The 17,429-nt window shown below is 36.0% G+C and overlaps 1 protein-coding gene across 5 annotated transcripts in view; it reads left to right on the plus strand.

Moving 5' to 3' along the window:
- nek1 (NIMA-related kinase 1) overlaps positions 1-17,429 on the plus strand; it is a 225,527-nt gene that overhangs the window by 18,926 nt on the left and 189,172 nt on the right. For all 5 annotated transcript variants that reach the window (XM_039751159.1, XM_039751160.1, XM_039751162.1 and 2 more), the window contains exons 5-6: positions 5,024-5,107; positions 10,715-10,782. In XM_039751159.1, the coding sequence (XP_039607093.1) occupies positions 5,024-5,107; positions 10,715-10,782 (152 nt within the window). The remainder of the gene's footprint in view (positions 1-5,023; positions 5,108-10,714; positions 10,783-17,429) is intronic.

Below are 17,429 nucleotides of genomic sequence, written 5' to 3' on the forward strand. Positions count from 1 at the left end.
CTTAATCTACATAGGAGCTCACTTTTTTGACATTAACAAAATATGGGTGTTGGATAAAACCTAGTCCTTAATGCTACTTAGCTCAACAAAAATAACATGGACACATCAAGGCTAATAGTCCCTTTGTTGGTTGGTTGGTAAGTGGCATATAAACAATATTTATATTTCTACTGCACTGTTCTACTATTTAGGTGCTTCCCTCAGCCTGATAACCTTGTAGGAATGAACAGCGATGATTGCCTCTATATCAGGTGCCCTGTAGTGGCATTATTACTTCAGTTGCTTTAGGTGTACAGACAAAGTACATTTAAAAACAATGTCGTATTTATTATAGTAGAATAATACCAGCAGAAGAAAGTTAGCATAAAACAAACGGATAGCAAAGACTGGTCTTATAGTCTTAGAGCATTACTATTTATCAAAGTCTTAAACAGATGTTCTGGGTGGCTTTTAGATTCAGCAGTCAGACTGATACACTAGTTACGTTCTCTGGATTAGCAGATTAAATGGCTTCTCTCTCACACACATACTGTATCACCGTTGCTGACTTTGTTCCCTGGTTCCTCAAATGAGCCTTTATTTATGTCAAAAATACATGGGATTCCAGACCATGTGCTATTACACATATACAGTATGATTGGCTAGCTATCCTATTGCTGGATGGCTCCTTCCAAAACTTTCTCCTCATACTTATCTGTGCAATATCTTTTTGTCTCTGTATTTTACCATTAAATTAATTGATCATTTTAAAAAGAGTAATGTAAATTCTGGTTAAAAAAAAAAAAAAGCATTAAAGTTATAAACTTTTGCTAAGCTAGCTGTGTCAGAAGTTGAATATAATTGAAGTGTTTTTTTAAAACATTAATAATGATTAATAATATTGGCAGGCAGTTTGGTGTAGTGGTTAATGCTTTTATCTAGGACATAAATAACTGAGGTTGTGGGTTCAAATTCCGCTAATGACACTGTGACTCTGAGCAAGTCCCTTCACCTGCCTGTACTCCAACTGGGAAAAACAAACAAAAAAAAAATTAACCAATTGCATCTCGCATGTTGTAAGTTGCCTTACATAACGTTGTGTGGTAAAGTGAGGTCCGCGGCTGATCAGCATCTTCTTAAATACATAATTGCTGTACTCATGGCTTGGTAGTAGGTGGTAGCTAGGCGAGAGCAGTTCCCGGGCGTGAGGTGGGAGCGGACAGCCCTACACTAAGTACACAGGTGTAGAATCTTCTGTGACCCTAATTGTTGCCGAGAGCTGTTAATCGACAGCTGTGACACATCTCCATTTTAAAAGGGGAAGTGCAAATGTAAGGAGGACAAACGAGAATCATGAATCGAGAAAAGACAGGTTAAATGGAGAAAGAAAGAAGAAGAGAGGGCAGGAGGTAGAAGGAGCTGCTGCAAATAAGCCGAGGAGAGAAGGCAGACAGCTGGGAATTGAGAGCCCTTTTAGTGGAATGAGATGCTGACGCCAGGGGCTGAAGGAGTGATTGCTCTGGCTGAGCAACCTAGGCAGCCAGAGCGATTTTTCATTAAAGGAGCGACTTGCTGTTTAAGACTGGGAAGTCAGTGGGGGTCGAGGAGGCTTGGGAGGAGAGCCCAAGCATGAGTGCCCTGGCCTTTGAGGACCCAAGTCTTGATCCCTTGAGGAAGCCTTTCTGTAGCCATGTGACAGTAGGCAACTGGACCCAAAGGAAGGTCCGCTGCATGTGCTGTGTTAGGGTGACTGTTAGGCCCATATGGGATAAGCAGAGGATCTGCCAGTTAAAAGAGAAATGTGGCAGACATTTTAAAAAGAACTGTTTTCTCCCAGTGGGTGATTTTCTACCTCATTTTAATGGATTGATTTATTTATTGGGGTTATTTTAACCTCCACTTAACACCTTGTTTTATGGATTATTTATTTATGAATTTTCAGCACTGCATTTTCTTTTTGAACACCTTTTTGTTGATTTGTTTTTAGTAAAAGCATTGAACTCTTTTGCACCTTCCCTTTGCTTCATATGGTATCCTCATTTGCCTTGCTCATCCCAGTCATGGCTATTGACGGTGTTTAGTTCAAGGGGCTCCCAAATGAGAGAAGGGAGCATGTAACCAGACCCGCACCATCACAAGGTGTCAGCCAAATAAGTAGTAATATTACGTCACTGCAGCTGCTTACTCTTGAACATGCCATGTACAATTACACATGGATAAAACATTCTGGCTTTAGATCAATTTGCTTTTGTTGATTGTCATTGCAAAGCACAATTTTACAAGGAAGTGTATTCTTCTGAATTGGGTAATCAGTAGGAATAATGTGAAGGTTGAGTATATTATCATTACTAAATGTTTACTATTTTCACTTGGTGACATCAATTGCTGAAGTATATATTTTTGTGTTTTTCCTCATTTGTATGAATGTTCTAGCTTGAATTTTTTTTTGCTCTAGCCATAGGCAGACAAAGTGCTAACAAGGTGTCTTGCTTTTCACTTTTTACAAGCAGCATTGACGTTTACAGGCTGCATATTTCCATGCAATGAACTGAAAGTTATAACTTTTTGGGTTATTTTCTATAGTGCTTGAATTGGAAGAAAATTACTTCTTTAAAGATCCAAGCACCCCCTTTAAAGTCTGCAGATGCAAATGTACAAGGTGAGACACAGAAGTAACCGGATTGGTGTAAAAAAAAAAAAAAAAATTGATGAATTACAGCATTCTAAACATTGTCGCCTTCTTTATACTCCCCTCCCGATCTCTACACACCGCTCCATACGTATCTTCCATTGATTGAGACAGTGCTGGAAGTCTTCTTGCTTGAGGCTTTTCAACAGGCTTGCCATTTTTTTGTCTTCACATCATCCATTGAAGAAAAATATGTTCCCTTCAGGTCACTTTTGATTTTCAGGAACAAATAAAAATCACAGTGAGGTAAATCGGGCAAATAGGGAGGATGATAGTTGACAGGAATGTTTTTGTCAGTCAAAAACCGCTTTACGGAAATAGGGAAAATTTGCGAGAAATTTGATATTGATTTGCTATTCGTTTTTTTTATCGTGGCATCTCGTGTAACGATTGTTGTGCGAATACTGACTGGGTTATTCACAGGATATACCTAGCCGGTCGGCGGTTTGAGAGGACATGCAGGAGGGGATATAGTTCTATGATTCACATCTGGCTGACCTCCAGACGGTTTTCCAGGAAAGCCACAAGTCCAGTCCAGTCCAGTTATTTTTGTGTCTCACCTCGTATATGTAAAAATTTTGTGAAGTGGATCATTCAAAGTAAGCAGACATACATGTAAATGTAAACTATTTCAGAGTGTGGGGTGGGGATTCCCCTTTAAATGACCATAGATGTGAATGTGCATTACAATTGAGTAGCTGTTGTGGGACCTGTTAAGTTTAAACTTAAGCTGTTGGTCTATGTTGTCTTGGATCCAAGGTCACCACTTCTGTCTCCCTCCCTCACTTTTGTTAAACTTATTCTTTCAAACAACAAACTATATTTCAAACAACACAAACAAATTAACACTTTTTTTTTTTTTTATTTCCCATTGTTTGGGACCCTTTTTCAGTTGTCTGTCCACTGTGTTGGCTATTGCTCCTATTTGCGTGGCCTAACTTTTACTTTGTCCTTCATTTGCTTAAAACAATTCTGAGTGCAGCATTAGTCAATAGCTGAAAACACATGTCCACTAATTGTTTTTCTATATGGTGGTCAAGATTTGATCAAATCAAAAAAGAATTTGATTTTGAGGTATTTAATTTTTATGGGGGAAGAGGATATTGATATTGATATATCAAAATGTCCTTAACAGTTTCTTAAACAAAGAGTTTTGTTTTGGTTTTTTTTTTTTTTTTCATTTCCCACAGTCAGTTTGTATAAACATATACATGGTCATGCACCACCCTGTGGCTCAATTTGGATTTATGTCAAATTAGCCATATGTTGGTCACTGGACATTGCAAATGTAGGCTCTGTGGTCTTTTGCCACCGGAAGGCATACTTTAACACTGGAATCCCTGAACCCTCTGAAAACATGCGTAATGCCTGTTCACCTTAAATTCCCTTGCACCTCCTCATTGGCACCTTTATGTCAGCACAAGCAGTAAGCAGCGTGCTATCTCATCACCCACTGAGGCAGCTGAATTCAGATGCAAAATTCTCCCAGCTGAAGTCCCTTAAGCTGGGAGTAAGGTGTCTAGAGTTATATTGGGTAAATAATATATCGTTATTTGGAATACATACATTTCATGTGTATTCCGTGTCTACAACAATCTGTATAAATGTAGGCTGTTACATACGCAAATCAAATGTATGTTTTTACTATATAATAGTAATAATAATAGCAGCTCACTACTCAAAACAGTAAATGCAGAGAGGACCCAGGATCGAATTTGCAACGTCTTTATTATGAGACCACAGTTCTTACCGCTGCACCAGTCAAGTGGACATGTCTGATATGTATCGATTTGATATTTGGCCTTCAGTTTTTACCCATTGACAGCAACATGTAAATTGTATAATTTTTCTTCAATAATATTCTTGAATAAAAGCACACTTGGTTTGTTAGACCTTTAGTGAATTTGGACAGTCTTCACACATTATACACATCAAGTCAACATTTTGTCATTATTACTATAACATGAAAATGGTTTGTTTTGTTCTGTGTTCAACATTTCTTTCCTTGCATTTTCTGTCGTCCTACATTTACACAGATCACTGTATTGTCTAAAATCTTTCCAGATATTGTTTATTCATTGTTTATTGAAATAAATTGTTAATTTCACATTTTTTACTTTAGAATAACGGTTTTCAACTAAGTTTTATTTTCTGTGTCCTGATGAGGCCCCAAACACCTTTGGCAGTAGAGCATTATTAATGTGTTCATTATGTTATAATTAATACAATTTATGCTGAACTATAGGTACAGTAGAAATGTTTTCCAGATGTACCTTCCATTTTGATCTCTTATATGTATTTTCCAGTATGCAAATAATTTTTTTTTTTTTTTTTCGTTTTTTTGTACGATCACAGATTTTAGATTGGTTTGTACAGATCTGCTTGGCATTGAAGCATGTTCATGATAGGAAGATTCTTCACAGGGACATAAAATCACAGGTGCGTAGGCATGTGTCTTTTGAAACTACATACTCGTCTATACTTATGCACCTTTTTATAGTGTCCTGAATGATAAACGTATTTTTGCCTGTCAGTGGTCAACAAATGATTGTGTGTGTATGTGTATGTGTGCTATATATGCAGTGTTGTGAAAAAGTATTTGCCCCTTCCTGATTTCTTATTTTTTTTGCATGTTTGTCACACTTAAATGTTTCAGATCATCAAACAAATTTAAATATTAGACAAAGATAACCCAAGTAAACGTAGAATGTAGTTTTTAAGTTATGATTTTGTTAAGGAAAAAAAAAACTATCCAAACCTACATGACCCTATGTGAAAAGCTAATGGCCCCCCTTGTTAAATCATGAAGTAACTGTGGTTAATCACATTTTTTTGGAATGCCAAGTTCAATTTCACTAGCCACACCCAGGCCTGATTACTGCCAGACCTGTTGAATCAAGGGATAGCTTAAATAGAACCTGTCAGATAAAGTGAAATAGGCCAAAAGATCCCAAAAAGGAAGACCTCATACCACGATCTTAAAGAAATTCAGGAACAAATTAGAAACAAAGTAATTGACATCTATCAGTCTGGAAAAGGTTACAAAGCCATTTGTAAAGCTTTGGGACTCCAGTGAACCACGGTGAGAGCCATTATCCACAAATGGACAAAACATGGAACAGTGGTTAACCTTCCCAGTAGTGGCTTGCCTACAAAAATTACCCCAAGAGTGCAGTGACAACTCATCCAAGAGGTGACTAAAGAATTGCATGCCTCACTTGCCTCAGTTAAGGTCAGTATTCATGACTCAACCATAAGAAAGAGACTGGGCAAAAATGGCATGCATGGTAGAGTTCCAAGGTGAAAACCACCACTGACCAAAAAGAACATAAAGGCTTGTCTCACTTTTGCCAAAAAACATCTTTAGTGATCCCAAGACTTTTGGAAAAATATTCTAATCTGTGGACTGATGAAACAAAAGTTGAACTTTTTGGAAGGTGTGCATCCCGTTACATCTGGTATAAAAGTAACAGAGCATTTCAGAAAAAGAACATCTTACCAACAATTGAACATGGTGGTGGTAGTGTGATGGTTTGGGGCTGCTTTAGGGACCTGGATGATTTCCTGTGATTGATGGAACCATGAAATCTGCTCTATACCAAAAAATCCTGAAAGAGAATGCCCGGCCATCAGTTCGTGACCGCAAGCTGAAGCGCACTTGGGTTCTGCAGCAGGACAATGATCCAAAACACACTAGCAAGTCCACCTCTGAATGGCTTAAAAACAAAATGAAAGTTTTGGAGTGGCCTAGTCAAAGTCTGGACTTGAATCCAATTGAGATGCTGTGGCATGACCTTAAACAAAGCGGTTTATGTTTGGAAACCCTCCAAAGTGGCTGAATTGAAACAATTCTGCAAAGAAGAGTAGGCCAGAATTCCTCCACAGCGATGTGAAAGTCTCATTGCTAGTTATTGCAAACACTTGATTGCAGTTGTTGTTGCTAAGGGTGGCACAACCAGTTATTTGGTTTAGGGGGCAGTTACTTTTTGACATAGGGCCTTGTAGGTTTGGATAGTGTGTTTTGTTTTGGTTTTTTTCTTTAATGAATAAAATCATCACTTAACTGCATTTTGTGTTTGCTTGGTTTTATTTTTTTGTCTAATATTTAAATTTGTTTCATGATCTGAAACATTTAAGTGGGACAAACATGCAAAAAAATAAGAAATCTGGAGGTGAGACACAAAAATAACTGTATTGGTAAAAAAGTAAATATATACTTATTGATGAATTACAGCATTCTAAACATTGTCACCTTCTATATACTCCCCCTCCCGATCTCTACACCACTCCATACGTATCTTCCATCGATTGAAACTGCTGGAAGACTACTTGCTTGAGGCTCTTCAACAGGCTTGCCGTTTTTTGTCATCACTTCATCCATTGAAGAAAAATGTGTTCCCTTCAGGTCACTTTTGATTTTCTCGAACAAGTAAAAATCATAAGGAGCTAAATCGAGCAAATAGGGAGGATGACTGAGGATAGGAATGTTTTTGTCAGTCAAAAACTGCTTTACAGAAAAAGAGAAAATTCGCAAAAAATTGGATGTTGATTCGCTGTTCGATTATTTATTTATTTTTTTCACCTGACATTATCACGGCAACTCATGTAGCGATTTCTTGTGCAGATACTTTCTTGGATATTCACAGGAAATACCTAAGTCGGTTGGTGGTTTGAGAGGGTGTGTAAGAGGGTATATATATATATATATATATATATATATATAGTTCTGATTCATGTCCGGCTGACCTCCAGACGATGTTCCAGGAAAGCCCCAAGCGCAGTTCGGTTATTTTATGTCTCATCCCTCATATGTATAATTTAATTTTTTTATTTTTTTTTAAACTTCAGTTAAGTATTAAACACTGACATGCTGATATGACTTATATAAAATAACAGAGAATGCAGTCAGTCAGATTAAGAGTGATATCACACTTAAACTCTGTTTAGTACAATTAGGAATGTACAGTTGCAAGGATACAAACGGCTAATCTGAAGAATCCCTTTTCCTGCTGATTTACATTGGCAGGTTATGGTGAAACTATGAATCCATACTGTTTGGTATTGGGTAGGGTGGTGAAAGCAAGATAATGGCATGTGTTGTCTTTTCTTAGCTCAAGTCACACTCTACAAAAGGGCCTTTTCGGGGTATTGTTCCTTGCCACTGGAAGGCTGGAAAGTGTCCTGAATGGTTCAGTTAATCCATTAGCCTACCCTTTCAAAAGATATCAGTCCTGTCCAAAATTTATGAAATGTACTGGTGCAAATTTTCTAAAACAGAGATCTACCACTGCTAATTTGTGAAAAACTTTTTAGAAATCAAAGGGGGATGGGGGAAAGCATATGCTCAGGGACTGATTTTGGATAAATAAGAACTCTTTAAAAAATGAAAGTCTGTAATAGCTAATTTGGAAACTACTAAAAGATACTGAATTAAAATTGTTCCTAAGTCTTTCTTAAAGACCATGGACCATGCATTGCAAAGTTTGATCAAAATGTGGGCATATCCAGTGATTGCACATCAAAAGTAATCTGAACATTGGAATGCTCTGTCTCCCACAATTCACAGCTAGTAATCATCATCAAATCCGTCCGTGAGAACCCTAAATGCAAAGAGGACTATTTTACTTATGTTAGGTAGAATGCCCAGAGGGGACTGGGCGGTGTCGTGGTCTGGAACACCTGCAGATTTTTTTTTTTTTTCTCCAGCTGTCTGGTGTGTTTTTTTTTTGTTTGTTTGTTTTTGTTTTTTCTGTCCTCCCTGGCCATTGGACAGTAAGTCAGAATTTAACTCTAAAGATACCTGTTACTTTTTAATAGGTGTGATTATAGTAACAGTCCTGGAATAAAATTGGTGATTTTTATTTGGAAATTTCAAGACCAGTACAAGTGTAGCTTGAAATGACTGTATATGACCAGAATCAGAACATTGCAGAAATGTACAGTATTCTTTGATGGTTAAGACAAGTTCTGATAAAAATGTCCATAAATCTAATGCGTTTATCATTAAATGTATCAATGCAGTATTGAGCATTACTTCTACAAATAAAGAATCTTATGAAAATGGTTTTACAGTTCCATGATGTGTTAGGAGCCTATTAAATACATGTGTGAAGGCAGACAGTTGAGGATTGTATTAAATATTTATTTTTTTATCCTCTGCAGCAGTGGGTGGTTGACAAAAAATATTTTTATTACATAAACTGCAAAATCGCTTTGGAGCTCACATATTTATAAGATGTATTCCATTTTTACAAAATTTTGCATTTGTTCCCTGTATAGCCTTCAAATATACATTAGGAAAGCATTTCCATAAGTTACATGCTCTGAATAAAGTTTAAAAATGTTTAACATTTTTCCCCATTCCATTTATGAGCATATTATAATATATTCCCAGTTGATAAACCAATAGTTCTCATAGAGAAAAGTATATCTTAATTGTGAAAGCACATAATCCGATTAGATTTTAATTAAGCATTTCCTTGCATAGTTTGAAGTTCCAGAATTTATTAGAAACCTCCCAACATTTTTTTTTTCTCTCCATCAGTTACATCCTCCCATCCACTTTGTACACCTGCTTTATCCAGCCATAGAGAACTAAAGCCTATTCTGCAGTGGGTGCAAGGTCAGAATTATTTGTGGACTGGACAGAGTTGGTCACAGTGCACACCTAGAACATGCCAACTCTCACAATTTAAAGTTTTTCAGTCACATTTATGACTCTTTTATACTATATGAGGAAAGTTTAGTTATAAATCTGATGAATATTTTGTTAAATCTAAAGACCATTGAGAAGTTTTCTGTATAAATGGTATCCTATTTCTTTTGTGAGAGAATACAGATTACAAAAGCAAAAAAAAGTGCTATCAGAATGCAGGCACCTATTCCACATAACCTGATTATCTTCAAGCAAACAATCAAGCTGTATTTTATTGAAGAACAAAAATGCTGTGGCTTTGATAATCACTGCCGTTGAGTATTTAGAGAATAAGATTGCTAGTACTCTGGAAAGTTAAAATGTTTTATACATTTGTGTCTTACTTAATTCTTATTTATAAAATAATTTTAAGCTCCTTTTTAAACACTAAAGGTCCCGAAGTGTTTTATTCTCCCAAATTTTAGATTTTGGGAGATATTGAGTAGACATCTATTTATCTGTTTCTTTTAGTCAATTTACGGGAAAGAGAAGTGTTGCTTCACTGTTCTTTCAGCACAGTGAAGAGTGTACTTGAATGTATTTTTTGTTTTATGGGTGGTGTGTATGAAATCGGAAGGGAAGAGAGTGTTCAATAGACAATAAACAAAATTCTTTACATTTTTTAAAATGGTATTTTATTCTTATTTTTGGGGTTCCATTGTGTTGTAAAGGTACCTTGTGCGAAAATATTCAAGTCAAATGTATGTATACCTTCTGTATGCATTTGTGTTGCTAGTCTCAACATATTTTACAGAATGCTTTTGTGAGCCTTGCATTGTAAAAGGTTGAAGGCTCAGTTCTATATTTCATCATATTTAGTTTAAAAATGTGTTTTTACAAAGGAACTGTCTGTGTGGGTTTCTTGGATTTTTTTTTTTGTTTTTGTTTTGTTTTTTTAACCCATTTATCTGGCAACTCTAAATTGGTTTAGTAGAACTTATTGAGTGGGAGTGCCATGTCCAGGACTGTTGTCCACCTTGCATCCAGTACTTCTGGGATATTCAGTACTTGCCAGTTCCCTGCATGTAGTGTGCCATCTATCTATCTATTTTTAGAAATCACAAAACCTAAAAAATTTTTTTTTTTTTTTTTTTGAGGGAAGGCGGTGGAGAGTGAGGGCAGGACCATGTAGAATTCTGCACTTTGTTAAAGTGTTTGGCATTTCTGTGTTTTTTGTGCCCTACTTTTGAAAAGCATGAATAACATATAAAACAGATACCAGTTTTTTTTTTTTTTTTTTTACTTTCCCATAATGTGATGTTCTGCTAAACACTTGAACATTGAACATAATTCCTCCTAATTCTGTGTTTCAGTAAAACATTGTTTTTCTTTGACTACAATTTTAAATCTAGAATATCTTTTTGACCAAAGATGGAACAATACAATTAGGAGACTTTGGAATTGCAAGAGTTCTAAATAGGTAAGTATTAGTTTCCTTGTTTTACAGAGACCACAGCATAGTTTTGTTAGTTTTATTACTTAGTAAATGTACCTTTTCCACTTAAAGGCTTGAACTAGTGAATCATTAAAAATGGTACCTTTATTGCTGTATTATTCAAAATAATAAATGTGACATAAAGTCCTCTCTTCCATATGATTATGATACTGATGTCAAGCTACATACTAAAGCAGATTATACATAAATTGATTTTAAAACAAGATTTATACTTTTGTGTCTCAAGCAGTTAACAATGCTATTCTCAAACTTAAGAATATTGTGCAGTTTGTCTCCTGATAAAGAAAAGGTAATGAGTGAAATTTGCATTCTCAGTTGCATCAAAAATAGCAAAAAAATTGAAAAGCATAGAGACAACAGAAGAGTTCTGAAATCTACATATGATTTGAAAAGCTGTATTTTGTAAACTGCTTCCAGTGATTTTACACTAGACTTTTACCTAGAGACTCCACAATACACATGGAACCCCCTATTGTATTACTTTTGATATTCTTTAGTAAAAAGTCATAGCAATGGGAAGAAAGGAATTTCTAGAGTCGTTTTTGTGAGTCATTAAAGTTTCCATCCTCCCTAACTTTTACTTCTGTATGAAATGGGTATCTGTTATCAGTTGAGATGGTTTCCGGTTGCTTAAAAAAACTGCCTTCTGACACAAACTTCACAAATCATCCACATTAGCCCCAATAATTTTGGCTGTATATTTAGCAGCCTGCTGGAGCTTTTTCTGAATTTTGATTTGTCAAACTACTACACCAGGCAGTAAAGCCAAAAGTAATAACAGACTGGATCACACTGTGATAAAAGGGTAACAGAACATCTCTGTCCACCTTAAATAGACTGGATTTATGGAGGAGAAATAAGAGCTGATTGCATTTAGAGTGTGTGTGTGTGTGTGTTTTTATTTATTTATTTATTTATTTTATTCAATCCATTAAAGCAGTGAGTGGGTTAAGAGTTTAAATAAAAAGGCAGTTCTTACTGAACCAGTTTACTGAACAGTACATTTGGTTGAAGAAATAGGTTTCCTTTTTCCCAGATAATGCGTCTCCTATCAGTGGAAATTATTAAATTAAATTGGTTAATGTTTTTGTCTCAAGTCACTCATAAGAATGACTTTACATCCATTACCCAACCTGCTATATCCTAACACAGGGTCATGGGGGGTCTGCTGGAGCCAATTCCATCCAACACAGGGCGCAGGGCAGGAACAAACCCCGGGCAGGGTGCGCACGCACACACACACACAACCACACATGTAGCACACAGTCTTTGAACGATGGGAGGAAACCCGTGCGCCCAAAGGAAACCCACGCAGACACGGGGAGAACATGCAAACTCCACACAGGGAGGACCCGCTACCTCTGCGCCACCGTGACACTTATATAAGAATGACCTTTCAAACTTATTATATACTTGACTATCTGTGACCAAATTTAAAAGAATGTATTGAATACATAATGCCATATATGGATTTAAATTCATACTGTTTCATTTCTCAATCCTTGTATACAACCAGATGATATTAAATGTTGAAGGAAAAAACAATCTAGAAATAGTTCTTTGACATAAGACCTAGACTTAACCAAAAAAAAAAGTAGATATGATCTAAAATAACCAGCAGAGCTTTTTCTACACAAGTGTATTAGTGATTCTCTTAAAAAGACTTTCTTTGTTCTATTAATATTTTTCACCAGATATTTAAAGCATTTGATTGGAATGGAAGTGAGCACCTTGGACACTGGCATAATGATTAGCTGTTACCACAACCCGGGGATCAGTCATAAAACAATTAAAAAAGTGTAGAAAGCTGCTTGTAATAGTACTAATAATCTTGATGTCTGGTTTAGCACATTTACTTTATACAGTATATTTAAGAATCCAAGGCAACAGTTTTCTCCTTAATGATTAACAGGGTTTCATATAGTAATGACCATATAATTGGCATCAATTACTGTCTGTGAGGATGTCTGCATATCCCATTCAGTACAGGAGAAGCATTTCTGGATCTTTTTCTTTACTGTCATTGTTCCAAATGTGTGTTTTCTATATTCCTTTTTTTTTTTTCCATTTTCTGCTTGTAAGTGAATAGCTATGTGGTTAGATATATCCAGGGCTGCTGTGCATTGGGATATCCAAGTACCAGAGATATTTCCATAACACTTGTCCAATATGTTGTCCTGATAAGTATTCATATACTGATGGTAGCATGGCAATCCTGTTTCCAGTTTACATAAGTTAAAATCACCCATCATGAGTTTGAATGAGTCAGGTGATTGATTTGGTTTCCAGATGTTTTTGATTAGCTTAGCTGCAGCTCCCAAATCAGTGTATGGCAGTATATAAACTACTGTAACAAATATCTGATTAAATTGATCCTGCAGATGTATACACAAGTCCAAAAGTGAGTAGTTCAGTATTTGGAGTGTAGGTACACTTTTTCACAGTAATATTACATCATCTTTTGCTTATGAGAACCTGAGTTCCTGCCTTGCCATTCATACACAAGTTAATCTGTGTCAGTATCTGTGTCTGAGTCAGAATTTTAAAACTATATAAAGCACATTAACCAGCTTTCATTACACTCCTAATAACTGTATGTTGTTCATCCTTAGAAATGGTGATATAAAACGTCTCTATCTCGGTCAGACTCAAAAGTCCAGCTCCGTTTCCTTCTTTTCGGGCACCAGAGCTTTTAATTTGTCTCGGTTAATACCAGAACATGGAATATTACTGGTAGCAGGTACTATTGATAGCAGCATGTCCTGGCTATAGATGGACAGCACCAGCTACTCACCTAGGATTTGCTGTGCTGGTAGTGCATAAAGGTTTCAGTAAATTCCCTAGGTGGTAACAATCAAAATTAGGATAGTTTCACAAATATGTATTTTGTAAAAAGACAACCCTCAGACTTTCTTAATAGTATCAAAATAAACTGTTTAAAAAAAAAAAAAATGAGCACAAGCATACAAAGTTGGACTGAGCAATGTGCAGCAATGCAGCAAACAAGTTGCATAGTACTACTAACATTTATGAGATGCCCTGTACTGTATGGACAATCCTTTTGGCTTTGTGTTTTTGTCAGGACATTATATTTTTCCTTTCTCTGTTGCATTTGTTATGGAAGTAGCTAGCATATTCACTCTCTCGCATTCATTTTTTGTTGAGTATTTCTAAATCTTTGCTCAGACTACCATAACCATTTTTTTTTTTTTTTTTTTTTCCCCCATGCTTTTTTTTCTCTCTACACTTGTATCAGTCTTTCCTACAGGTAGTAACTCTAAAAGCATGCTACATAATAAATTGATTTACTTCTTCTAAAAATACTTATTGATATAATTCATATTTCATTATTGGCATTAATCATACTGATCTTGGAATAAACAAGTACAGATGTACATTTCAGCCATTCTATAGCTGAAAAATGTAATTATTCACATTCATTCAGGTCAGTGTTCAGGTTTTATTTCCACTGTCATACTGTATTTTACTTTAAATTAAAACTGCAATCTTGGTCATTTTCTTTATTATTCACTGCTCACCTTTCAATCAAAAAATGAGTCCTTTTCTTTAGAGTTTATAAAAACAATGTGGTGATATACTTTGTTTGTTCATTTCTTCATCCCCCACCCCTTATCTTATTTGTGAAGAAGAGTCTAAGATACTTAAAGTCTTCTGTTTGTGATAGCTTCCACCTCTTCACATGAACAGATTGTGTCATTCATTTCTAGGAAAGTGCCATTGACTTCAGTGCCAATTCTTGTCTTAACCACTTTGCATTCTGTTTTGAACTACTCTTCTGCAACTCTAAGGTCCCCACACTATATATTTTCTTGATATCCTGCGTATGGCAGTCAAACAGGAGATGAGACAAGATATACTCTTGGCAATTAAATTTCAAAACATTTGTATCCACTATTTTTATTTAGCAATACAGTTCCCAAATGGCACATGGATTCAGTTTTAATGCATCTTACACGTTCAGCCTAATGTCATTTTGCCTATCCGTACACAACTCTAATTTAATTGATTTTCCAGGAAACTTGACTCATGATGTTTCTGGTGGAAATTATGGAACATTATGGAAAAAGCTGATAGAACATATTAAACAAAATTATTATAGCTAACTAAAACTAAAATTTAAAACTGAAACTATTAATAAAAAAAGTCATTAATAAAAAAAAAAAAAGTAAACGGAAATAAAATAATTGATTAAACCAAATGAAAGACTAAAACTAAACAAAATTTAAAGTAGCCGGAAAGACTAACTGAAATAAAATAATTTACTAAAAATATTTTTAGTTTTGGATTTTAAATAAATTATTCTTGCTGTTAGTCTTTAACCCTTGTAACTTTTACGCTAGCAGTTGCCAGACATCCCCATTCAAAATAGTAACACTTGTGCATGAGTATAAATGGTGCTTTCAAATAATAAAAAAAGCTGGAATCTATTTTGGACAAGGCCCATAAAACCTCAAAATCTTCACTAAGTAAAAATAAGACACAAAGGAAAAACACGCTTTATATACTGGGTGGCATGGTAGCAGGTGAATTCTGTTTTGGCGGGTGTTCACACAGCATTTGCGTAGACAGAGCATGCTGAATACAGGTGCGTAAAACGTGAGATTGAAAGTGATTTACTGTGTTATAACAATGACAATTCTTCAGAAGCTGATAGTGACAGTGTGATTGATTCTGGTTCATGTGTGAAGCATAGCAAGGTGTTGATTTTGCTTTGAATGTGCTCAGTAGCTTTCAGACCTGTCATTAACTGGTTCTGCAGGGCTCAGAAGTATTAGATACAGATAATCCCTAACAGAATTTCAGTCTGTTCATAAATGATGGCATGTTAGCTGTAATTCTGGCTGAAACAAAGATACAGTATGTACATAGCAACCATTAAACAGCAGCACACACTAAGCCAAATTCCAGGCTACACATAAATCTGACGTCTATGATGTGCTGCCACATTTCTTTGGGCTTCTTGCATATCAAAATGTAAATGCCTAAAATCAGAATGTGCAAGTCAGCAAAACCTTTACTGTATGGACAGAAAAATCCCAAGTGAGTAATGTTTGAGTTTATTTCTAATGTTTCTGAATTTAGTTGAGAATAATTCACCTGCCACTTCGCACAAAGAGAAATCCTTTTTGAAAATAAAATGACACTGATCAAGAGACTGACAAGGTCAACATACAAGATCAGCATAAAGCGATACAAATGTTGTAAAATTCCTGAGTTGGCAATGTCTCTACTGAACTACGGGTAGGTTGGGAAAGAGTCTGCCAACTGGTGAAAAATGTAAACTTTTTAATGTGTTTTTGTATTAATTCTATATTTATTAATTTATCTTTTTTTAGTTTACATTCACAGCTCAAAATACCTTATATTGTGAAAATAATCCAGTAGCAGAGTTATTTTTTAAAATATTTTGTCCTTCCTTTTTTCATTTTTATCTCTCTCAAAATAGATATTTGAAATATCTATATATTTTGATCTTAACATCAACCATGTCATACATATTGCATACCAGGGATTTTCCCTGCCTTGCCTTCAAACCTGCTAGGGTAGGCTCCAGGTTTCCGGCGATCCTGCTCTGGATAAGTGGTTTTAGAAAATGTATATACAGTCAACCCTCGTTTATCGTGGTTAATCCGTTCCAGACTCTGCCGCGATAAATGAATTTCCGCATAGTAGGATTCTTTATTTATTTATAAATCGAATATTTTCGCAGTTAGAGCATAGAAAACCTGTTTACGACCTAACATTATTAGAGCCCGCTAGACATGAAATAACACCTTTTTAGTCAAAAGTTTATACTGTGCTCCATGACAAGACAGAGATGACAGTTCCGTCTCACAGTTAAAAGAATGCAAACATATCTTCCTCTTCAAAGGAATGTGCGTCAGGAGCAAAGAATGTCAGAGAGAGAGCGAGAAAAGCAAACAATCAAAAATCAATAGGGCTGTTTGGGCTTTTAAGTATGTAAGGCACCACTGGACACTGCAGCTGCAAGGAAGGCAGCAATGTGAAGGTAATCTTTCAGCATTTTTTAGAGGAGCGTCCGTATCCTCTAGGCCAGTTTGCGAACAGCCCCTCTGCTCACACCCCCTCCGTCAGGAGCAGAGAATATCGGAGAGAGAGAGAGACAGAGACAAGCAAACAATCAAAAATCAATACGTGCTGTTTGGGTTTTCAAGTATGCGTAGCACCGCATGGGAAGCATATCGTACATTGAGGAGTTTTATTTAATATGTAATACGTGCTCTGATTGGGTAGCTTCCCCATCTTGCAATAGCGTCCCTTGTAGGAAATCAACTGGGCAAAGCAACTGAGGAAGCGTGTACCATAAATTAAAAGACCCATTGTCCACAGAAATCCGTGAACTAGCGAAAAATCCGTCATATATATTTAGATATGCTTACATTTAAAATCGGCGTTAGAGTGAAGCCGTGAAAGTCGAAGCGCGATATAGCGAGGAATCACTGTATTGTTCCTAATCTCAGATGCTGTTTCTGTCGTTTATGCCTGTTCAACCTCTTACTCATTAAGGGTTTACTGTTCTTATGTGTGGGCTCTCACTGCCCCTAACCTTGACACTACATGCTTGTTTT

The sequence above is a fragment of the Polypterus senegalus genome, chromosome 4 (genome assembly GCF_016835505.1).
Source record: "Polypterus senegalus isolate Bchr_013 chromosome 4, ASM1683550v1, whole genome shotgun sequence".
In the NCBI taxonomy this organism is placed as follows: Eukaryota; Metazoa; Chordata; class Cladistia; order Polypteriformes; family Polypteridae; genus Polypterus; species Polypterus senegalus.